This window comes from Typopeltis vanoorti, chromosome 23 (assembly GCF_054136105.1).
Source record: "Typopeltis vanoorti isolate ZY-2024b chromosome 23, IOZ_Tvanoo_1.0, whole genome shotgun sequence".
Lineage (NCBI taxonomy): Eukaryota > Metazoa > Arthropoda > Arachnida > Uropygi > Thelyphonidae > Typopeltis > Typopeltis vanoorti.
The window spans coordinates 52641450-52667975 of NC_143571.1; the positions used below are offsets into that span (position 1 = coordinate 52641450).

General features: G+C 35.0%; 1 protein-coding gene across 1 annotated transcript; it reads right to left on the reverse strand.

Moving 5' to 3' along the window:
- Positions 1–2149: 2149 nt before the first annotated feature.
- PIG-Z (phosphatidylinositol glycan anchor biosynthesis class Z) lies at positions 2150–25805 on the reverse strand. The gene is made up of 4 exons (XM_090412538.1): positions 25756–25805; positions 19866–19935; positions 13949–14099; positions 2150–3756 (listed from the first exon to the last, which is right to left on the reverse strand). The coding sequence occupies exons 3-4, from the start codon at positions 14067–14069 to the stop codon at positions 2150–2152; spliced, it is 1728 nt and encodes a 575-aa protein (XP_090268664.1). The 5' UTR covers positions 14070–14099; positions 19866–19935; positions 25756–25805.
- Between the last annotated feature and the right edge of the window lie 721 nt (positions 25806–26526).

Here is a 26526-nt window from a genome sequence, read left to right on the forward strand (position 1 = left end):
TTTTTACAAATTCTGAAATCATGTGCTGACCAATTTTGCTTCCTTCCACTTTCATTCTGGGACTGTTATTATACTCCTTAGAAAATGGATATTGGAAATGAATTTGAATTACTGTGCAGCTTTCTTTGTTGATATCCACCCTTTCCTTTTCCCAATATCAAAGAGATCCTTCCAATGTCACAATAAAGTTAGAGTAAAATTTCAATGTTAAACTAAAATAAATCTATCAAAAGGATTGATATATAAGCCAAAACTTCACCTATTTAGTTAGGAAGAAATTTCCACAGAAGTAATTGAATGTAATGGAACTTTAAATTGTTGGAGTGGCAAGTATGATTGATAATTAATTATCAATAATATATTATGATGATAAACTACATGTTGGTAATGACCTGGCTAGAGGGTGGTCTTGTGATATTCAAAAAACATAAGCTGTTTTGTAATATCTATTTCACATTTAGCAGAAAAATATTTTTAGTGAGTTTTTGCATTAATAAGAGTCAGAAAGTGATAGGAAAAATATATGGAGATGTATAGGATAAAAAATAACTGCAGCAATGAACTGAAAAATCACAGAAGTGGAATTCTTGTCTTAAATCAAATTTAAAGTAAGATGTAGATCATCTTTTAACTATATAAAGAAAATGCAACAATGAGAGAAACCATTATGGCAAAAAACTGATTCTGTAAATAAATGTTTTTGTTTATTCTGTTAATCTTTATCTATATATTTCTCTTATGGGAGGAAACACAGAAAGATGGTTTGATGTCAAATGCAGGGTAAGACAAGAATGTACATTATCTCCACTCTTTTTCATCATCTATATGGATCAGATTATGAAAGATAGTGGCATTAGATCTGATGTTAAAATAGATGTTAAACTCTCTTTGCTTTATTTAGGAGATGTTGTACACCTAACCATATCTAGTGCAAATTAACAGTATATTTTAACTAAATTGCATAATAGCTGTAACAAATTTGGCATGAAAACCAGCAATAAAAAGACCAAAACTATGAAAATAGGCAGGAACATAGGAAAACTTCAGCTGTATTCTCAATGGAAAGAGAGCCTATAAAAACAAGTAAAATATTTCAGCTATTTGGGCAGTTTTTAGTGAAAATGGAAAGTTAAATCTGGAAATAGACAAGAATAAACAAAGCTGATATGATGGGTAGCCAACTGAATAAATTTATGCTGGATTAGAAATAAAGCACTTCATCAAAGACTAGATAACACAGATATGACAGTTCTGAGAAAAATGGGGGGGGGGGAATGCGAACAAATGACATCAATGGCAAAATTATATTAAAAATGAAAATATTAGAAAGGAGCCTGACATTATTAGCATTCAAGAATGTGCAAGCAGAGCTAATCTGAGGTGGTATGGCTGCTTCAATAGAATGGGTGAGAAAAGGTTAAGAAAAAAAAAAGAAGTGTTTGATGCCAAGATTTGCAGGAAAGAGACCCAGAGAAAGACCAAAGTCTAGATAGACTGATTCGGTCAAAAGTACTTTAGATGCATAAGATGTCAGATATAATGATATTGAAGTGCTTGCAAGTAATATGCTAATACGGAGTAAAATTGTGGATTTTACTCCATATTAAGAGTAAATATTGGAGATTAATAATAATAATGGAAACTTAATCATGTAGCACTGTCATAGTACACTGTCCTGAACACCTCTTGAGGGTACAGGAAATAGATACTGATACTTAATCATGTAAATATTTTTTTAGAAAACGGTAATTATATAAATATGGTTGTCTTTCTTTAAAATTAAATTACATCCTTTTTTGTTACTTGAAAATTAAAAACTTTATTAAACATATGCACTGATTTCATGTTATCCTTTATCTCATAGAGATATAAACAGTTGACTCTCACCTTCTGTGTTTTATACTTGGTATATTTATGTAGTAAAAGCATATAATTTTTCTTTTCACTGTGTAAAAATAAATGAAAAGACATTTAATTCATCATTTTTCTTACTTGGTTTTCTCTTTGTATGATTATCAAAGAAAATGTATACAATCACAGTATTTACATCTGGTAGAAAATGTCATATCACGAGGGGATCTTATGGGCATTCAATTCATTTCAATGATATATATATATATACACATATAAGTGAAACAGACATGCTACTTCAGTAAACAGTGCGAGCCATGTTAACAACTTGATATAAACATAAACTAAAATTATCTATAACTTGTAGCCAGTTTTGGCTCTCCAGAAGTTTAAGATTTTCAAAATGTTTAGACAATAGAGGAGGATCTTCTGAACTAAAATGGGGAAAAAATTTGTCATAACTGACTATTGCATGATCTGGTTTTAAGGAATCATTTAGTCTATTAAACAAAGAATTAAGACTATTTGGAGCAACAATGTAAATGCCTTCTAAATCATGTTGATGTCTATCTTTAACAAACTGCAAAGTTTCTTTAAGTTTTACTTCATTCTGTCCTGCCAAGTCATGTATGTGTACCATTTCGTTCATACGATAAGCTAGTAAATGTCTTGGTGGCATATATGTGTGGTAAAATATAATGTCAGTCTTTAGGGGCACTGTTAAATTTGAAACTCTCTCATGTAAGGAGAAAAGACATGGCAACAATCCTCCTTGATGAAAGAATCCATAAAACAGCAAACCAACAAAATTACCTATTAACCATAGCGAGAATGCACATTTCTTTTGAAATGAATACCCAAAGATTGTTTGATTACATAAAAACACCAGTGGAAAAAGTACTGGAATAAGAAACCGTGGTTCTTGATGTTGGAAAGCAGACAGACAAAGAACTGGAAAAATAAAACTAACTACCATTAAGGCATTGATGTGTGACAACTTCTCTCCTGGTCTTCCTTTCACAAGACAAATCATTACCTCAAAGTAATATATAAGGCCACTAATCCCCAGTACGCCAAAGAGCAAGGGAATATTGACCATAAAATGCAAAACAGGTGGATGTAATCCATGTAACCTCAAATTAGTTGTATTCAAATTATACTGAATAAAATTCAATGGTGTGTATACTATATTTGATAATATTTCTTGAACAGAGTTATCAAATATAAGTTGATGTAATGACAGGTGTTTATAGTACATAGTGTCCACCATTACCAGTAAAAAAGACATTATTATACAAGAAGGTAGCAAAGTCATTAATCTACGAAAAACTGTAATGCATGATCTAAATGAATAGCCCACACCACATTGCAGCCAGAATAAAATAGGTGTAGCAGCAAAGAATACAAAGGTTGGCCTATTAAAAAATCCAGCTGCTAAAAGAATTCCAATAGCTGTTTCACCTGGTAATATTGTTGTGTCATCTTTAAATGCTTTATCATTGATATCACCAACATCTGTATTCCTATACATAGCTTTAGCTACAATATATAACAATAAAGAGAATAATACAGACTCTATTGTATTAGATAATGTTCGTGTATAAAACACTAGTGTTACATAGGACGTTGCAAACAACAGTACGCAATGCACGTGATTTTTCTTAAAAAATATGCAGAGTTTATATAAACAGCAATCATGAATAAGAGACAGAAAAGTCATTAGAATTCTTGGTAACACACAAAGGAAATATGGATATAACTTTGATGGAAACATATTGGTTTCACTTGCAGTCTTCATTAACAGATAAGGAATACCTGCTATAACATATGGATATGTTATACTCCTTAAAGGCATACTAATGTTAAATTCCCATGGACGGTATACTTCAAGACCAAAAACATCACCTGCATTAAAAAAAAAATTTTTTTTAGCAAACTACAAATCTTCAAATAAAAGTTTTCATACAGATAAAAAAATTGATATAGTTATTTACATAAAGCCATTCATAATGTCAACAATAATTTTTGTCATGAAGTTAAGAAAAAAGAGAGCTAAAATCTGTATGGTTTTCTATCTATTCTGCGATGAAAAAAAAAATTTCATAGCCAGCATAGGGTTTGATTTTTATATTTTTAGTCTGCTGACCATCTACACCTACTTTGCCTGTTACAGCATGAGGAGCAAAGAAAAGTTTTATACTGAAGAGGTCGTATTATCGCAATATTTGCAAATTTCATTTTCTTGCTAAATACAGTTCCAAAATACATATAGATGAATGAATTGACTGAAAGTAATCAGTGACATGGGCATATTTCAGGATACTGAATTCTAGGGTGAAGTAACATACTCACTTCAGCTTAGAGGCTGTGAGGGAGGGATCACATCTAATTGATCTCTTCTAGACAACATCAAGAATTTATTTATTTTTGTGGGGAGGGGATTAAGTGCACTATCCAAAACACATGCAAACAGTATTCTAAGTAAGGATGAGCAGACTTGGGATATGTTATAGAGATGGTACCTGGGGGGGGGGGGGGGGGAGAATAGTATCTTGTGTGGAAAAGAATGCCTAGTTGTTTTTAGCAGCAGAGGAAGCTACTGATGTGATATGTTTATGTCAGGAGAAGCAGAAAGTGAATGTCCATCAAGGAAAGAGATCTAATACTGTTTGGTGATTTCTTTATTACTAAAGGTAAGGGAAAGGTGAACTAAAATCTCTTTTGCAAGAAAATGGCAAGACTACATTCTGGTGGTACTGAAGATGTGGTTATCCTCATGTCCCCCTCCCCCTCTTCTTCCACGTACTGTACGTTTTTTTTTTTTTTACCTGAATGCACCTTGCAGGTACATATCAGGAAACTGATGAAGAGTATAGAGTATTATAGAGACTACAAAGGACAGGCATTAGCTTGGGAGTACAAAGTCTGAATATTATCAGAGAGATGCCACTGGGATCAGCAGAACTTTTAGTATCCAAGATGTTTAGCATTCTTCTGATGTTTTTTTTTTTTTTTTCTGAAAAGCCATAGGAAATAATGGTGCTGAGTTACTGGTGTGATAAAAGGTTATTTGCCTTGTTCATCTATACAAAATTTGAAGAAAAGAGTGATTCCAGGTCAGTTTTATCGGTGCAGTAATAATAGTGCCATCTGGATGAGAGGGATCCAATACAGGTGAGCAGCAGTTGCATGTGATGATCTTTGCATTGGATTAGAAGTGTCCAAATGGAAGGCACAGCTTCCAATTGGACACGAGGCAAGTTTCTTTCCTGCAATGGCCTTTCTGAAGCCAGATTAGGATTTACTGATGGTTTTGCATTTATTGCATGCTTCAGCATTGGCTGAGCATAAAGCTGAAGTTCTTGTTACAAGCTACCCAAAGTAAACTAATTTAAAAAAAATTTTTTTTTTTGAGAAAAGTATGTGCATGTGTGTGAGAGTGGGTGCAAACTGGATCCCCTGCTCTGGTAGCCAAACATGGCATTTACCACTTTAGGCCTCCAATAAACAAGGTGGTGTCTCACCAGATGATGCTCATCTACCACCTAGTTAGCGTTTCCTTCAAATAGGAAGATCCCCTTCTGCAGAGGGAATGCCTAGTGGGTTTGCTCGAGTCCCTATTGTGGAAACAGGCCACACCACAAGAAGGCAAGGTTGACTTGACAGTGAGAGGCCATGTACTCATAAGTTTAGTGATCACCTTTCTTCTTATATACACTTCACAACATTTTCTTTCTTTGTGGCTGCTGAATTATGAATAAACAACAAACCAATTTTAATTTAGGAGAGAGAAACTCTTGAAGACTAAAGACAAAAGATTAGTGAGTAATGTAACTGTTTCATGAAAATATCTTCTTAAACAGTTTCTTTCCACAGCAGATAAAACTTATTCCACATTAGATCACCTAGTTAACATTTCAGCAACTGCATGAGCATGGAGAAACTCATGCAGTTGCTCTTGACATTCCAAGGGATGTGATTAGGTCTGGCATAGAGGCCAAGACAAAGGGTAGAGGCCAGAACATAAGACGTTAGCTTGGTAAAGATTGTCCTTTGACTAGGTTGTAGTTTCATCTCTGGATATTCAACAGTGTGCCATGACAGATGGTTTGCTCTCATCAGCTTTCTCTATGAATGCTGAGGTACCTAGGGCTCTGTACTTTTCCCATGCTCTTCCTCTTATAGACTGACCTTTTCTCATGAACATTCTATCTTAATCATATTTTTAATGCTATTCTTCTCTTTGTTTGACAAACTTTGCATCACTTGAATGATTCAAAGATCTTCCTCACTATTCTTCAGCAGAATTTCAATGCTACCAAAGCAAAATTCTGTCTTATTTCTCAGAAGAAAGATATTACTTCACTTTCCCTTCATCAATATTTCAATCTCCAGTCATGATAAGTTTTCTTGCTGGATTAGCTTTGTAGCTTTTCCTAGCACAAAATGCACATCGCATCCACAGCTTCCACATCCTCCAAGAAACCTAGCAATCTTTCATTGAATACCCCAATTTCCCCAACCAAAGAATATTGCTGTTTGTGCATTCTTAGGAAGTTTTTAATAATACATAAGAAAACTCCTTAATGTTTTATCTCCACTTACCAGATAATACCTACACTCTCTCTCTCTCTCTCTAGGTTCTGTGTTATGTTTTGTTTCTGCATGGTCTTTTTTTTAATGGAGATTTTTATGAGCATTGCTACATCAAACTGGCCAAACTACCATCCTCCACTTTTCTTTAATTCTATATAAGAACATGAGCAGCTACTGTTCAACAGTTACATATGGTTAAACTCTCAACTTATTGAGCCAACTTTTCATCTTCCTTATTGTTCTTTGAAACAGCATTCCCTCATATCATTTTTTTGCATAATGAAATACAACCTCCAGATTTTCAAGAAACATAAATGGCATTATTGCATTAAATCATGTGGGGTCAATTAAAAAAGCTTCCAGTAAGTATAATTAGGCAAAAATTAATATCCAACTGAATATGATATTTCTATTCTAAGCTGACAATATTTATGTGCTGTAAATGATTCTGACCACCCCCACATCCCATTCAATCATAAGCACGATACTTTTAAGAGATAAAAATATGTCATGTATTGCAGTATAACATTTCTTATAACTTCTGTCCTGCAATTAATAAAAAATAATTAGACAATAAAATGACTAGAAATATAAAAATATATAAAAAATATAGCTTGGCTCTCTTTACATTTTTCTGTGTATTCGTTTAATTAGACAATAATTAAATAAAATAATTAGACAATAAAATTACCAGAATTATAAAAATATATAAGACATATAGCTTAGCTCTCTTTACATTTTTCTGTGTATTCTTTTGGGGAATCTGCTGACTTACTTGCTAAGAACATTTGGTATGCTTTCTTCTTTTCCGTAGAACTGCTTCTTTAACTTCTTGTGTCCACCATGGGGTTCTTATTTTTCTATCCTTATGGACAACTTCACCACATACCTCCATAGCTAAATCAATCAATCAATGTCTTCTTCAGTTTGCCACTGATACTCCAAGGTTTGATTCTTGTTTTCAAACTGCTTCAAATTTTCTTGAATAATGTTTGTGTAATCGAGTCTATAGTTTAACTGTAAAAGCTGCTCAAATTTAATTCTTTTTAACACTTTTTTTTACATCCTGTTCTGTTCAATGTGATATCCAATTTTTATCATGCTTAGTACTAAGTAATGGTTACTATCTATTTCAAATCCTCTGTCCACTTTTGTTTCTTGAACAAGATATCAGTATCAACAATGACATAATCAATGAGGCTTTTCTTATTTCTTGTGTCTTCTCTCCATATGAACTTGTGTACACCTTTATGTTGGAATGTAGTGTGTTAGTAATCACTAGTCTGTGTCCTGAGCAGAAATCCAGCAAATACTTACCATTATTATTAGTTCTGCCCTTTTCTCCAAATTTTCCCCATATGTTCCTCTATGCCTATGGGATTCAATTCCTACTCTGCTGTTTAGATCTTCAACAAAGATCACTTTTTTATTTTGTTTATGTCTGCTGGTCTAATGGCAAAATTCTTCCTTCTTCCTGAAAAGAACCTTCTGCAGGACCACAAAGAAGTTTGATTGTCCATTTTGAAGAGTGTCCACATCATCCTACTTGAAACTACCTTCCCAGGAAGAAGTTTAGCTTCATGTTTTTTGTTGAATGTTATCACGACTCCTTCCTTTCCTTGATTATTATTCCCGAACATAACATCCTATATTTATTATTTAGTTAGATCTCACCTTGTTTTTGGTCCTTCTTTGTCTCAGTAATGCTAATATGTCCATGTGGTACTTTTCCAATTCTTCTGCAAGTTTGATTTCTTTTTCATTAATACCTTATACTGAGGTTCATAACTTCAGTTCTGATTTTTAAGCTTATTCTTCTAAATATTGAGTTGGAACTTGTTCCAGTAGCTGACTATTCACTGTTTGCACTGGTTCCCTGATGAAAACAACAGGGGCCTTGTTTGATTAGGGGATGCCCTAGCTAACATGACATCTCATCATGCTGTACCATCATATGCCAGCTGTTATTTTATTATAAAAAATAAATTACTAAGGCATAACCATCATCATCATCAAATTCCTGCCATGTACCCTCAAGGAGTGTACAGGATATAATAGTACTACATGAAAAAAATTACATCATTATTAATTTCCTATCTACAATTTTCCTCCAAATCAGTCTTGACTTGTCAAGACTCCAACATTATCAGATCTTATATTTCTATCGTCTAAAGCATTTTGTACCGTATCAATCCACCTATATCTTGGTCTTCCTCTGGGTCGTTTTGCTGCCAACCTGGCAGAGAACACTTGTTTTGCTAATCTTTCCTCGCCCATTCTGTTTAAGTGACCATACCACCTAAGATTAGCTCTGCTAATGCATTCTTGGATGCTGACAATGTCAAGTTCTTTCCTAATATCCTCGTTTTTAATATGATATTGCCATTGATGCCATCTGTTCATGCCTATAATCCTTCTCAGGACTCTCATATCTGTGGTCTCTAGTCTTTGGTCAAGTGTTTTACTTCTGACCTAGCTCTCAGATCCATAAGTTAAAACTGGTTTGAACACTGTCTTGTACACAGCTAATTTAGTGTTCCGACTGATTTCTCTCTTATTCCATATGAATTTATTCAATTGACTTTCCATCATACCAGCTTTGCTGATTCTGTTGTCTATTTCTATATTTAATTTACCATGTTCAGTAAAAATCGTGCCTAAATAGCTGAAATGTTTTACTTGTTCCACAGGTTCTCCATTCACAACACAGTTGACATTTTCAATGATTCTGCCTATTTTCATTGCTAACCTTCATACTATATCTATTACAACAGCAATTCAATTTAGTCAGAGAATCTTGCAGACTTGTAGCAGATTTATTTAGAAGTATAACATCATCCGCATAAAGCAAAGAGCTGACATTAACATCTCCAATTTTGATATCATGTTTAATATCACTTTCCTTCATAATGTGATCCATATAGATAATGAATAACAGAGGGGATAATGTACATCCTTGTCTCACACCAGATTTAATATTAAACCATCTTCCTGTACTTCCTTCAATTCTAACTGCTGACTTACAACTCAAATAAAGACTAAGTATTGCTTGATATAATGCCCCATTGACACCATATAACTGAAGCGTATTGAATAGCTTCTCTCTTGGCACCTTGTCATATGCCTTTTCCAGATCGACAAAACTTAAATACAGATCTTTGTTATATTCCCATGCTTTCTCGACTATTTGTCGTAAAATGAAGATCTGATCCTGACAGCCTCTATTTGGCCTGAATCCAGCTTGTTCTTCACCAAGCTTTTCTTCCAAAATTCTTCTCAACCATTTCTCAAGTATACTTGCCTAGATCTTGCCAGGAACACTCAGTAGGGAAATACCTCTGTAATTCTCACATGCAGTTTTATTTCCCTTTTTATATATGGGTACTATGAGAGCTCTACTCCAATCATCGGGAATTCGTCCCTCTGTCCAGGCTTTCTGAACTATGCAGTGCAGCCACTGTAAGACTCTTATACCACCATACTTCAGCATTTCTGGTCGAATATCATCTACTCCTGCTGCCTTTCCACATTTTAAGCCTTTGATGGCTTTTTCTACTTCTAGTATGGATATGTATTCCTGACTGCATGCCTGGTCAGTGTTTTTTACCACTGTGCTGTCATCACAGCTTGTTTCATTTAGCAGTTTTTCAAAGTAATTACTCCATACTTCAAGGATATCTTTTTCTCCCGTTTTCATGTCACCTTTATCATCTCTAATTCCTTTTACAGCACTCTTTCCTCCATTCTTAAGCTTCTTCAACAACCTCCAGAATATTTTGCCACCTTCTTGATATTTATTTTCTATATTCTTGCCAAAGTCCTCCCATGACTTTTGTTTAGCTAGTTTTACACAGTGTTAGCATTCTTGCATTTGTCTCTATATTCTCTAAGAGCACAAGCTGACTTATTTGACAGGAACTTTTGGTATGCTTTCTTCTTTTCCTTCACTGCCTCTTTAACTTCCTGTGTCCACCAGGGAGTTCTGATTTTTTTATCCTTACAGATAACCTCACCACATGCCTCTCTGGCAGAATCAATCAATAGTTTCTTCAGAGTTTGCCACTGAATCTCCAAGGTTTGATTCCTGTTCTCAAACTCTTTCATTTTTTCTTCAATAATTTTTGTGTATTTTAGTCTACAGTTCACATCTGAGAGCTGCTCAACTTTTATTCGCTTTAAAACTTTCTTACATGTTATTCTTTTCAATATGAAATTCAATTTTATCCTGCTCGAGACTAAATAGTGATCACTTTCAATTTCAAATCCTCTGTACACTCTGGTGTCCTGCACCAAGGAGAAAACATCATTATCAACAATAACATAGTCAATGAGATTTTTCTTATTTCTAGCCTCTTCTCTCCATGTGAATTTGTGCACATTTTTATGTTGGAACATGGTGTTAGTAATAACCAGTCCATGTCCTGAGCAGAAATCCAACAGATATTTGCCATTATTATTAGCTTTGCTCTTTTCTCCAAATTTTCCCAAAATATTTTTGTATGTCTCACAATCATTTCCTACTCTGCTATTTAGATCCCCAACAAAGACCAACTTTTCATTTTTCATTGTGTCAGTTGCTTTTTCTAAAGCCTCAAAAAATTCCTCCACTTCTACCTTAGTAGAACCTTCTGTGGGACCATAGGCACAAATAAGTCTCATTGTCCAGTTCCCCATTCTCATATTTGCCCACATTACTCTGCTTGAGACTGACTGCCATTCAAGAAGATTAGCCTCGTATTTTGTGTTGAATACTATGGCTACTCCTTCTTTTCTTGATTGTCATTGCCTGAATATAACATTTTGTATTTATTGCTCAGAAAGATCTCACCAGTTTTGGTCTTTTTTGTTTCAGTCACCCCTATTATGTCGATCTGGTACTTATCTAATTCCTCAGATAGCTCCATTTCTTTACCATTCAGGCTTCTTATTGATAGTACCGATCTTTAACTCTGGTGATGTTGAGTTGGGGTTTATTTTCAGATTTGTTCCAGTAGCTGACTTTTCGCTGTTCGCCCTGGTTCCCTGGCGAAAACAACGGGGGGGGCCTTGTTTAACTGGGCGACGCCCCAGACGGCATGAAATTTTGCCATGTTGTACCGTCATTCTATATTTTGGTTTAACCAATAAGAATACAATTTGGTCGGCTGAATCCCAAATTGCCATCTCATCCTCATCCATTCAGTATCCAAGTAGATACCCAACTAAGGCATAACCTATCTTCACAAACCATGCTATCCCCTATTTCTATGCACCCATTCCTGGATTTTTCCTTTAACCACCTTCTTCAATACCCTGACCATCTCTAATGAGATGCTGATCATGTGGTAATTTGTTCTCTCCAAGACTCCTTTATGCAATGGAACTAGGTCCTTCTTTCTACTTCCTTAGGATTCTTCCAGAGCTGACGTATATTTAACAATCTGGTCAAAGGCAATGCCAATTACTTTAGCATATTCTTCTAATACACGAGCTGATAAATCACCTATCCTCAAAGTGGTATTCACATCAAGGATTTATGCTGTTAATCCTATGCACCTCCAGTTCACCTACATTTGTGAACTTTAGTACAAGAGCTCCATCTAGATAGTACAACCTTGCAAAGTGATCACTCAATAACTCAACTACTTTGTCTTTTACTAACCTCTCTACAACACCACTGGTCAAAATTATTCTACCTAATCATTTTTCCTTTTACTTGTCACATATGCTGAATATGAATACTTGTTTAGTTACCTTTGGCTTGCATAGCTAATTTCTTCTCATACTCTGATTTCACCTTCCTTATACTGGTCACCCTTCTGGCTAATGCTTTGTACTGCTCACATGCTAGCTGATTGCCTTTCTTTTTCAATTTTCTCCACAAACTTTTTTTTTTTTTTTTTTTTTTTTTTTTTTTTTGCAGTTTCTGCTTAATGATGCTACTCATTCATTTAACTCCCACTTGATTTATTCAACTCTGTGTATAAGTCTGCTACTTCTTTTGCATACCACTTTACCATTTCTATCAACATCCAACCCCAGTTTCTTATGGCATAGCAGTACTCTAAGCAGTTTCCTGAGTTTGTCATAATTACTTGCTCTGTAATTCCAAATTATACTCTTTCTTAACTGAAAATTTCATAAATATATCCATCTCCAAGGTCAAGGCTGCATGACCACTTTCACTAATGGGCAGCAGAATGGTCTTCTTAGTTAAAGACATCCTCTGCATCCCCTGGCCTAAAGCAGTTCTGTTCTCTTGGTCTCTATCTCACACCAGATAGCTTCAAATGCACTGATCTCCTGCTTGACCCTTACTCATTTTGAGTGCAATTCAACTATCATATACCCCTCATATCATATCCCATCTGTGAGCTATCTCACTAATGCCAATAACTTTCGGATGAGAGCTAATTAATAACTAGCCTCCCATTGTTCTGCATTTTTCTGGCATCATTAGCATAGTGCAGTATCCCTCCCCCCATTCTCTCCCAGGGACCACAGCTAATGCTTAATAGACCCAACCTTATGCTTTTTAGTAAGTATCCCATTCCAATTTATCTGTGGTACTACTTTTAACATCTTTTGTGCATTCTCACTCACCTTCCTCACTGGTACCTACATACTCACTCACCTGTTTCCCACCTTAATAGTTTCCCTGCTTTTGCACTTCTAATCACATTGCATTCAGCAGCACTTTCTATAGACTTTCCAAACTTCCACATTATTTCTTTTGCATAACCCACACACTGGCTCATTTGCAATCATGGCCCTTGTTCAACTCACCATTATCGTATCTCAGATAAACAGACTCACTATCCTTACTCCTCTTTTGCTACCTTTATTAATTCTTATGTCTTCCCTCCAGTTTACCCCCCCCATAGTTGTTTACCTCCAAATCATTCATACCTGCCAAAACAATTAACTCTCTCAGTATGACTTTCTGCATCCTAATACCTTTACTAAGCATCATTAATCATTGCACCTGGGATGCATGAGTTAGTCACACTCTCATTATATGTCTCTTCTTATCATGGAATCAATGTATAAAATCCTCTTCTTATGCTCCCTTTCTCACTTAGTCAAGCACTTGTTTCTTATACTTTTTTCTTTCTATTCTCAGTTGTTTGTATCACTCTCCAGAAATTTCTGCATTCTCTCAAGCTTGCACTTCATCTTTGTGAAGGATCCCACATAAGCATATGCTTTCTCTCACTTATTACAACCAACTCTTCATCCTTCACATTATTCAGGCTATCATTCTTAAGCACATTCTCTCTCTCTCTCTATTTGAACAAGGAGGTTTTGGACACTATTATTCTGGTCCACATCAGTGCCAAGTGCCATGCTATGAAAGGTATTGTAGAGAATAATTTATATATCTAGGAAAAAACTAAATAATCTAGTAAAAAAAAAACAAGAGATATGAATAGGTAAAAATTTCATGAAGATGTGTTTATAGGGCATACAAAATAAAAAATCAAATAAATAAAAACTGAATAAAGAGAACAGACTAACATACCAGCAACTATTTCAGTTGTCTGAAAAAATTCATCAGGATGAACATAACCGGTCTGAGGTAGAACAGTTAAAAGAAAACGAAGTATTACCATGAATTTCCAATGCCACAACCTCATTTTCATCTTTGGTATATAAAGAAGCCAATCCTTGTTCTGAAATGAAAAATCAATAGATGCATAAATAGAGCTATGAAAAATATATAACAAATAAAAAAGCAACAGAAAAAGAGAGAGAGAGAGAGAGAGAGAAAGCAGTTTGCAGCACATAAACATCAGAAATTTCTTAATTATCCAATTATAGGATTTCAGTAACCTTTTAAGATAAAATTCTTTCTTTCTTCTGTATTCTATACTCAGGAGAATAGGGGGAAAGAAATATCTGAAGTTTACACTGCTCTTCAAGACTTGCCCATTGGCTCTTGAAGTGTAATACTGTAAACCTGTACATCAAGAACATCACTACTACATAACACATGCTTTTACTATCCTTGCTATTAATATCTTGTAGACAGGCTTAGGTGTTGGACATCATAATTTTTTTTATTGGTATTAAAAAACAAAAAATAAATACTCATAAAAGAATATTTATTGACTAGCTTATATTTTGCTGGATTTCATATCCTCAGAGCATAATAACAACATGCTAGTTTACAAGTGACAATGAGTAAGTGAACAAGTGACATTGTAACAGGCAAAAGATTTAAAGTCTTAATTTGGCATCCTCTAATGTTGTATAAAAGACGTTATTACAGTTGTGTAGCAGCTGATCTTAAGATGACCATCTTCAATTTTTTGGCAGGCTAATTCAGCCATAATGGTTAAGGCGTGAAGAATATTTCATATCAATTACTAACTCTAAAAATAGTCTATGATTTTAAATGAATTTTATATAGCACATTGGTTTTCTTTATCTAATCCTGTGTTTGCCATTTGTCAAGACATGCAGACCATACTTTGGACATCCCTCTACAAATGGCAAACACATTATCAACATAGTATAGCCAGACTAAAAGTTGGAAAACAGCTGTGGCAAGTACTTTGTTCTTAAAATTCTCAGCATTTTGAGTACAAAGTACTTACCACACTTTAGATTACTTTGTAACTTGCCTTTATAGCCAACATCCTAAAATTCATTTCATATTAGAAAAATGCCTGAAAAACCAAATACCTGTTTGCCTTTTCTTTACATTAGTCACTTGCCTTCTGGATGGTTCACTATATTTTTTCTTTTATAGAAAGCCAATGCACACTGGAAGATATCTAATAAACAATCACATCATCCAGCCCAACAGTATGGAATCCTCAAAACACTAACTCAGAGCCAGGGATACAGGCTTCTACACAGAACTCAACTATTTTCACCACAACTTTTCTGGCCAATGGCTATAGCTCAGACAACAGATAAAATACTATATATCACCCACCTACTTCCTCCCCCACAAACAACAAGAACAAAGCACCACTATTTCTATTTCATATATCTGGGGTACACTGAAAAGATAGTCAAAATACTAATAAAATATAAACTTTACCACATCAAATTAGCAACTGTGATCCACTATCTTAAGGACAAACTTTATTCTGTAGTACTTTCTGGAATGTATGAAGTGTTCTGTGACTTAGCATACTATGGGAAAACCTGTTAACTGCTTTGGAGAATGTAAGAAATATGTTCACTACCATATTATGGCAAATCAGCAAAAGAAGACTATGCTTTGGACATTCTTTTACACAGAATTAGATGGAAGAAAACCAATGTGCTATTTAGAAGTCACTACAGGTCAGAGAGAGAGAGACTAGGTTTTAGAGTCAACAATTTTCTGACTAAAAATATTTGACTAAGGTTAGGAGAATGTCTATGAAGCATTCTCCTAACCTTAACAAGCTACATTAATGTTCCAAAAATTTAGGAGAGACAGTCATCTTAAAATCAACTTCTATACAACTGTAATAACTTCTTTTATACAAAATTAGAGGGTGCCAAATTAGTACTTTAGATCTTTTACCCATTTCGTTCTGAATAATTCCATTCACTGTGTGTGTGGGTGCGCATGTGTGCATGCATGTGTGAACTAATGTGTTGTGATCTGGGAGTAATAAATGAATTCCATTATCAGCAAACATCTGCTTAATTTTGCTTAGGTCACTTCTATAAAATTTTTAGTAGAGATAACCCCTACACATGCTGCAACATAGGGAAAAGGAAGATACACAAAAGAAAATAAGTGTATTCAACAAATTTAGAACTTTGTCAAAATCAAAATAATGAGATAAACAATTTAAAGAGTGCCTCAGTAATGCAGTTGGAAGAATAAGATGGTTGACGTTTTTGCTCCTGCATTCAAATCTCGTGTTGATGAATAAAACCTTTATATGAAAGTTAGCTAATCTAATACAGTTAGTGTGGGGGGGGGTCTCCAGAACCTCACATTTTTCATCCTAAATACATGCAAATCAGAGAACAGAATGTATTATGGACAATACTATTAGTGGAAAGATGGACAAGTGTGATTATGCAGTGTGCTGATGGTGGATTTTCTGGTGCAGACAGTTGTATGGCAGAGCACCCTCCTGTGATTAAGTAAAAAAATATTGCTTTTTAAATAGGAAAAATATAACAAAAAAAATTGGAACAAATAAAATTAAGCTGCAACCAACCTAAAATAACACCAAAACTTTTTCTAATAAGAAACACTTCCATATTCATTTCACTAACATGAAGCATACAAACATTAGTGACATACATCAGCACTTAAAGACATCAACACCTGATTTCTTTTCCCTAAGAGAACCTCAGTTGGCATCCTCCAGGACCACAGTCAACCTCAAATATCCAAGTTACATTGTACACAATGCATTTTGCAAAAAGGGTGGAACATGCTTTTGTGAAATCTGATATCCCCTGTTAAAAGGCTATCCAACTTAGAATTCCCATTTTTGTCACTTACAGACATCAAAACTTGATCTCTTTTTCCTAACACCACTTCAGATGGCATCCTCTATAACCAGTGCCCACCTCAACTATCCCAGTTACACAATACATATGCAAAAAAGGGCAAAACATGTGCTTTTGGGTAATCTGATATCCCCCTGTCAACAATATCCAACTTAGAATCCTCAGTTTTTGATCTTCTCTAGCTCAGAACTTCCTTACTTTTCACCATTTGCTGCCTTTATATCTCTCCTAACTCTGACAATCCTGCTGCCCTTTTTGACTACCTCTTACTAAAAATTAATTTCTTACAAACTAATTACCCAAATTGTGAAATTGTCCTCCTTGGAGATTTTAACGTCCATAACACAAAATGGCTCCCCAACTCCACCTTCACAGATCAAGCTGGTAGGGAAGCTGAATTATTTGGCATCAGTCATGACCTAACACTAACAGTCAATCTACCAATCAGAATACCAGACAATCCTCATCATTCTACCAATGTTCTTGACCTTTTCTTAACCAACTCTCTGTCCAAATATACCACAGATATCCACTCTCCCCTTGGGAACAACTCTGATGACAATCTTATTCAAGTTCCTTCCCTACAGTTCATCTGCCTAGCTAATCTCAGCCTCGTACCTTATGGCACTATAATTGTGCAAACTGGAATGACTTCCAAAATTTTTATGCTGCTTTTGCTCCCATGATCCAAATACCTGCACTGAACTAGTATCTGAAATAATCCTCGCTGTAATAAGAGCCTTCATTCCCCACTCCACTGCAAACCACCGACCTATATCCAAATCCTAGTTCTCAAAAAAATGTGCCTCTGCAGTCCACGATAAAAATGCAGCTTATGTTCAGTGGCTTAAATTAAAACTCCAGCTTCTCATTCAGCTTACACAACAGTTTGAAATGTGTAAAAAAACTTATCAATGATTCCAAAACAGACCTCATAAGAATGAAATGCAATAAACTTGCCTCTTGCTCAACTAGCAGTCAAATCTTCTGGTCCCTTGTGAGGTTGTGGAGCATAACTTCTGTCCTTTCATGTTGCCACCTCTCTTGCATCCCAATGGCACTATGGCAACCTAACCAAAGGAAAAGATGGACCTCTTGGTGTCAGTTTTTTCCCTCCAACTCCTGGCTGAACAAGAAAAGTAAATCACCTCCTGTACTTCCATAAACTGCCCACTGCATGCCTCCTCTGAACTTTGGCCAAAAGCACATCAGAAAAACCCTCATTAATCTTAATACTAAATAGGATCCTAGTCCAGATGGTATTCTTCCAGTTGTGCTCAAGACTTGTGCTGCAGAACTGACATCTATCCTGTATTGTCTACATCAACTTTCATATTCTACTGGCATTAATCCAATAGCATGGATGCAAGCCCACATCAGCCTGTACCCAAAAAGGGAGACAAAAGTCAGCAATCCAACTATCATCCCACTGCTCTCACCTTAGTACCTTCAAAAGTAATGAAGAAAGTTAACAACTAGTTTCTACATTACCTGGAGATTCATCAGTTAATTAGCAATTACCACTATGGATTCTGCCATTCTTGTTCTACAGCCAATCTCCTAGCTAATCTCACTTACCTTTGGACTCACACTATGGAAAGATTTGAAGAAACTCATGTTATTGCTCTTGATATTTCAAGGCATTTAATCGTGTTGGTCAAGAGGCCTCCTGAACACAGCACATCTTATGGCCTCTCTCTTACATTGTGATTGAATTTCCAGCTTGCTCACTGGTCATTCACTGTGTCATGGTGGATGGCATCATCAGATTTTCTCATTAATGCTGGAGTGCCTCAGGGTTCTGTGCTTTCACTCATGTTCTTCCTCCTTTACATCAATGACCTCCTTTCTCTGACTTCAAATCCTATTCACTACTTCACCAATGATAGTACTTTTCATTCCTCTTCCTCATCTGATAAATCCGGCAGTATCCTAATGTTTGATGCCTCAAGATTTTCCATAATCAATGACTTGAATACTGACCTCCTCAACATCCTGAAATGGAGAGAAGACCAAGTAGTAAAATCCAATGCCAAAAAAAATCAAGCCTGCCTTATTACCTGCAAGAAAAATCCTACTTTACCCCCTCTCATTTTTGATAATGTTTCAGTTCCCTTTCAAGATCAACTTTTTCTACTAGGGTTGGCTGTCACATCCAGTTTATCCTTGCACAAACATATTACTCATATAATCTCCTTAGTCTCTAAAAATCTTGGTGTTCTTTACCGTTCTAAAAATTACTTCTCTTCTTCTCAATTCCTAACACTATGTTTCAGATCAGACTAACTTTGGAGTACTGTTCCCACATTTAGTGTGGAGCACCCAAGATCTCTCTCTAAGAATTCCTAATGATATTCATAAAAAGACAATCTGCTTAACAGACAACCCTTCCCTCACAGACCACTATCAGTCACTTTATCAGTATCACCTTGTTTCAGCTGTGTGCCTTCTGTATAGGTACTTTCATGAGCTCTGTTGTTCTAAACTGGCTGCTGCCACTCCTCCACTTTCTTCTAACCATAGGAGAACTAGAGCAGCCAATGACCAACACCCATACACTGTTCAGCTTCAAACACAACAAATTAACTTCTCATCAGCTTCCATCATTCCACCTACTCTTTAGAACAATCTCCCACAAAAGTGTTTTTCCTACTCAGGACAACCTCTCACTCTTTAAGAAACATATCAAAAGGCTTCATTTTTGTTCTTAACCACTTGTCCACATGACACTGTACTGTTATGTCTTGTGGTCTTTTGTGTGTGGGGTCAACATTAAAAAAAAGTCCTAGAGTGCTATAGAGAAGTCCCAATTTTTATAGAACAAATAAGATTATATATTCAGAATTACTAAGAACCATGTCGCATCTCATTTTTAATTTATGTATAAATATAATAATGAATGTGATTCAATACATTTCAAAATAACATGTTATAAATACAAGATAGCAATTTATGGTACCCACCTAAATTTTATTCAACTTCTAGTTTTACATAGCAACTGTAAATAAGCCAAATGGCCATGCCAGAGAACACCTGCAAATGACAAAGTAGAGCATATTATGGGAAATAATTATAAATATAATAAATATGCTGTTCTGGAGAACAAGCATGATATTATTATCAGAGACATACAGGAAGATAGGTACTCAAAGGGAGGCCACACACACACAATCATACCTTTTCTTGAATTCATTCATACTACTTGTACTCAAAGGTAAGCCATTCCAATCATGCACTGTTAAAAGAAAAATTAGCTCTTGCCCCTTTCTTGACTGCATTCATTATCAACATCCACAGATGCCCTCTCATCTTCTACTAGCCTTCAATAAAATGAAAATTTCTGTATGACATGTACAGAAGTTTGTAGGTTTATCATATCACCCATCTTTCTCCTATTTGGTGTCTGCAGTCTGCATATTCTACATCCATCCTTAATCTTCTTGTTGCATCTACACAGTGCAGATAGTCTATCCATCATTTTTTTGGTCTACCAATTTGTCTTCTCATATTTAGTTTCTAATCGCTTGCTAATTTACCTATTCTTTTTGGATCCATTCTATTAATATGTTTGTTTCATTCCAATCTCTTCTTTCATCCATTCATTTATGGGTTGTAACTAACATTCTTCATAAATCTTTTAATATTTTACTTTATCAAATTTTGTTTTATTGACTAAATTAATGTTTTCATTTCATGTGTTGTATTTTTGATGTTTCTATTATTGTTTCACATGCATAAGTTGGGATTGGTAAGCTATTGTTTTCTATATTGTTTCATTTGCTAGATCTTTATTTTTCCCATATAGTTGAGTTTAGACATCCTGATATGTTATTAGCCTTCAAGGATCGTTCTGTTACATCATTCTGTGTCCACTGTATCAGACTTGCCTCGAAAAACTGAACACCAGATATATGCACAGCAGTCCAGATGCAGTCAAATCAAGGTCTTATAAAGAAGCAAAATGACTTACTTATCCTTGATATTACCCTCTAAGTTGCATGTGCAATCTTTGCTATATGACCAATGAACTTCATCTTTCTATCATAGTTCCAACAGCCCTAGCCTGATTAGGTGTTTCTTCCCAAATAACAATGGATCAAGAACTGATTACTGGGACACATACAGCAATGATCACCTTCATTCTTGCATACTCACACTTGCAGACAACACTTTTTTGATATATATCAATCAACAATAATTTTGTACAAACTAACTGCTAGCAATAAGAGTTTTTGAATGTTAGTTTGGGCATGGGTCTTCATATTTGAATATTGTAAGTGCAACTAGAAGAACAACAGTGCATTGTGCCCTTCAACTGGTAAGGACCTGAACTTTTTCAATTGAAGGTGAGTTAGCAGATCTCATTAGAAGTAGCAAGATTTTTTCTCCCAGAACTGGTTTTGAATCCAGCATACAGGAAAGAGAAAATATGAAATTTACAGACAAGAAATACCATTGTGGAGGGCTGTAGATAGCACTGTGTGTAGTTGGTAGATTAAGTAAATAGCAGAGATGGTGAGTTGTGTGTAGTAAAGCAGAATACCCTCTCACGATGAGTCCTTGGAGATGTGACATAATACTTTTAGTTTATAATTCAATCCCATATCCTCAATCTCATGCAACAACCTTCCATACTACATCCTGTCAAAAGCCTTAGTCCACTAATATCATAATTTATCCATTTCCCTTGTCTTACCATAACATTAGTACATCCATACTGTTTATTGCAAAGTACAAATTCACTGTCAACTCATTTCTATAAGTAAGCTCTCACATTCCAACTTTTACAAAATCTTCACTACCACTCCAGAGATAGATTGATAGTTTTTACACCAACTTTGCATGATAGGATTATTATACATTCTTTTCCCCTACTGTGGAATCTTCCCTGTGCTGACACTCAGGTTATACAGCCAGGTCACAGTCACAGCCAATTCTGCTAAACATTCTCTTAGTATATGTGGTGAAATCTCATCCATCCTACAGCTAAATTGGTTAGTTTATGCAACAACTGCAATACCTACAACATCTACGTTTGGTGTAGATGGATAGCACTAAATTCCATATTACTTATTTGAGGTTGGTAATCTTAAAAGGAAGAAATTTCGGAAAGATGGAAGGAGTACTTAGATCTATACAGTGGAAAAGATCTAGACGTCAAGGCTATAGAAGATGAAACAAGACTAGATGTGGAAGAAATTGGTCTAACTATATTAAAAAATGAATTTGAATGGGCACTGAATGAATTGTCAACCAACAAGGCACCAGGCATTGATAACATCCGTTCAGAATTAATAAAATACTCAGGAAACGTAACTAAGTCATACCTTTTCAAAATCATAAAGGATATTTATGAAACGGTATCATACCCAAAGATTTTGCACAATGCTCTATCATACCCATTCCTAAAGTAAATAATACAAACAAGTGTGAAAATCATCGAACAATAAGCTTAATATCACATGCTTCGAAAATACTACTCAAAATTATACAAAAAAAAGACTAACAAAGAAGGTTGAAGAATATGTTGGCAATAACTAGTTTGGATTCAGGAAACAGCAGGGAACAAGAGAAGCAATCCTAACTCTAAGAACTGTTATTGAAAAAGATTTGAGAAGAATCAAAATACTCTGGTAGTCTTTCTTGACTTGGAGAAGGCCTTTGACAGTATTGACTGGAACCAAATGTTTCGCCTCCTAAAAACAATAAAGGTAGATTGGAGAGATATAAAGCTCATATTTAATCTTTACAAGCATCAAGAAGCCCTAATAGAAACAGCCAGCAATGAAACAAAAACCACAATAGCAAGAATACGAGAGGTATAAAACGGGGATGCTCTCTTTCACCCATACTGTTTAATCTCTACATTGAAGATGCAATAAATAAATTGAAACAACTAATAGAAACAGGAATTAAGATAAATGGAATTGATATTAACTGGCTATAGTTCGCAGATGATATAGCAGTTATAGCTGATAACAAAAACAAACTGAAAGCCACCCTGACAAAGATGGAAGAAATTTAAATTTTCACATAATACAGCCTATAAATTAATTATAAGAAAACAAAATTATTAATTACAAGTAAAGCAAATCCAATGAAAATAAACATGGAAATAAATAATAACCTAATACAACAGGTATCCTCTTTTAAATATCATGGAAATCTTATCACAGAAGATGGAAGAAACCAATCAGATATTAAAGCATGAATAATCCTAGCCTAAAAAGCATTCTACAACAGAAGAAACATTTTTACCAGTAAAGGACTTAGCATCCAGCTCAAAAAAAGGCTAGTGAAAACATACATATGGATTATATATATGTTTTATATGTATTATATGCATTGCATTATATAGTTGTGAGGCTTGGACTCTAACAAAACAAGACATCAAAAAGTTGGAGGCATTTGAACTTCGGTACTAGAGAAAAATGATCAAAACTAGTTGGACAGAAAGGAAAAGTAATGAAGAAGTTCTAAATATAGTTCATGAAGAGAAGTCATTAATGAAACACATCAATAAGAGAAGAAAAGGTCTAATTGGACACCATTTGAGGCATGGGGGACTGATCACAGAAATAATGGATGGGACCGTACAAGGAAAGAAGCCTTGAGGCAGACCAAGAATTTCATATATAAATAACATAATGATGCTAACTGGTGCTAGGAGTTATGAGGAGATAAAGAGGAGATCACAGGACAGAATGTTGTGATGTGCTGCTATAATTACCAATCTTCGGATTGATGCACCAAAGAAGAAGAATCTTAAAAAGAGGTGGAACTCATTAGCTGAACAATCTCTACATCTTATCCACATTAAGTTGGGTGATTCTATCACAGTTGCTTTTGATTTTACTTGCAACATAATGACTGAATCTTTCTGGTTTATTGTTGGCATGCAGAGCCAATTTCTTTTCATATTCAGACATCTGTCCAATATTTGTAACTTTTCTGGCTTGAGCTTTTCAATTTACATAATTGACATCATTCTTAAACTTATAGTATTCCTTCCAGATCTTTTTCTTGAGAATTTCTTGCTTAATTTCTAGCTAGTTCTATTCATTCTTTGAACTGAGGACACACTCCACTATTGCCATATTTATTTTTTTTCTTAATGCTTACCAAGCACTACCGATGTCCTTCATGTGCAGCAATTACCATATGACCGAGCCTAGCATTCCCACACGGCAACAACAACAACAACAGTCTAGCATCAGAGCTGTACTTATGCACAGGTGTATAAGGCTCTAGTTGGGGACTCCAAAAAATTAGGGCCAATTTAAAGGCCCAAAAAATGAAGGAGGGGCCCTGAAACACCAGCACCTTGGGCAAAGTGTACGTACTGCTCTGCCTAGCATTCTCCTTAGATGCTCATGATTTTGTTTTGTAACGAATGTGACACTTCCTGAAGACATCCATATATTTAGCTACTTATGCTACTCCAAGTCTCCAATAATCACCAAACCACCCTTCTATATGTGTGGCCTCTTGATGTGAAAATACATGAAAGGAAATTGACAACGTATATATCTGTTTTATGAAATGATATCACGGTTAGGGATAGAAAAGAAGATCAGTTAACTTTATTCAAAACATGAATCATTAGATATGAGTCAAGTGACATGCACTTACTAACTCATATTTCATTCACAGTTAGCGGGATTCTGAATTACATAAACCATTTCATTTTGTTCCTTTGAACTTCAGTGGTGCATATTCTCATGTTAACTCATCTGTGATTGATCAGGACATGAACAAAAAGTCACATGCTACCATGACTCACATCTTGTCATTCACATTTTGCATTCACTTTCTCTTCAATGTCTGTGTAACACAGATGAAACATGTGGAATTTTTAATAAATTCTATGTCTTAACAGTTGTAAACACAAAGTATCCAATAAGTCTGGAAACATGGAAAAAATTTATTTATAAACATTGTTAGTTACATTTTCAAATATGATCAATATGTTTTCCACGCGTTTCCAGACTTATTGGACACCCTGTATATAATAATATCTCTAGTACACGTCCCTTTAAAGTGTGTAATATGCAAGTTGGTAGTGTCAGTCTGGGAAATATTATTGTTATTTATGAGCTAATAAATAAGATTTCATAAAACAAAAGCCTCCAATGTTTATGAATACATTTGAGGCTTTTGGTTTATGCAGTACTCTACTAACTACTCTACAAGTAAAAAATGTAGTCCTGACACTCTTTCTAACTACCTATACTGTTGCTCAGTTTCAAAGTTATTCACAACCAAACTTGTTCTGAAAAATTTCCTGTGTATTGATCTTGTAAAAACCCTTCAATAAGTTTTTCAATCAAATCACCCCTTTTTCCTGAATATACCCATAATAAGATGCAAGTTTTTATCACTGTACATAAACGACATGAAATTATACGAGCATAATAAAAACGCGGAACGAATTGCACTGCACTAAATAATGTTAACAAAAGGTGACTAATATTACGTATTATATCAGACTTCTGTAGTCCGAGGACTAAACCCTCACGATATCACATGCAAGGGTTTAGTCATAGGAAACCCAGCTCATACCTTGTGATCGATTATCATTTGAATTGACAGTGTTCATTCATGCAATTCCCTGAATTAAATAATGTCATATTCACACTCAGTTTAATTATGATAATTTAATATAAGCAGTTTTTTAATAATAATTTTAAGAATCCGAAGTTGGATAGAGGATGTAGACTGAGGATTAAGTTCAGTAGATAACTGATTACGTGAAGAAGAGTGCAATTCGGTGATGAATTCTTGGACTCCTTGGAGGTGTCCAAATAAATCAGTTCCACAAACACTTACATGTCAGAATTCACCTATACTAACCCTTTAAAAATATCCTCACATGAAAATGGTGTAAATAAAAAATAGATAGCATCTTCTAACACCAAAAACCAAAGTAAAACACAAGAATCTATAACGATTCCAAGTAATACAATCGAAAACACTCAGGCGAACTTCAATCACTTCTCACACATGCTTTGAAAGTAACACTACCTTGTGCTGACATCTATCGACTAATAAATGATCGTATTTTACCAAAAAGAGAGAAACCGATAATTTCAACAGTATAGAAAATAACTATTATTGGGAATATCAAACATAATTACTTGACTCTACATCTTCTTTGTTCCTCTAAAATAATATGACCAAACCATGCAGGCGTGTGTGTTGAAGGGGGAAGATTTACGGTTGTGTTTTTTTCCTACCACTAAATTTTATGAAACGTCAGGTTTTACTCTGTAGATAGTGGAGAAATCGTAAACCGAATTATGAAAACCTAGTCAAAAAAATAAATAAATAAATAAATAAAAATAATAAAATAAATAAATAAATAAATAAATAAGGAGCCTGTGTAGCTCAGTGGATGTGGCGTTTGCATACCACCGCACTTGGCCGCACGAAGGAAGACTTGGTTTCGAGTCTAGTCGGCGACTAGAGGAAATTTTTCTAAGCCTTTTTTCGATGGGCAAGCAAGTTTTTCCTCCCGGAAACTCGGGTTTTTCGTCCTGTAAACTCAAGAAAATAGACCATAGAACCCACATTATTTCAGACATTAAATATATTGTGTTAGCGTTAGGGACAAGGAGATGGCGG

Excerpts from the sequence above, each read along its gene's own strand:
- PIG-Z (XM_090412538.1), bottom strand. The coding sequence starts at position 14,069 with ATGAAAATGAGGTTGTGGCATTGGAAATTCATGGTAATACTTCGTTTT. Across the intron at positions 3,757-13,948 it reads GACAACTGAAATAGTTGCTG|GTGATGTTTTTGGTCTTGAA; the intron begins GTATGTTAGTCT and ends TTTTTAATGCAG.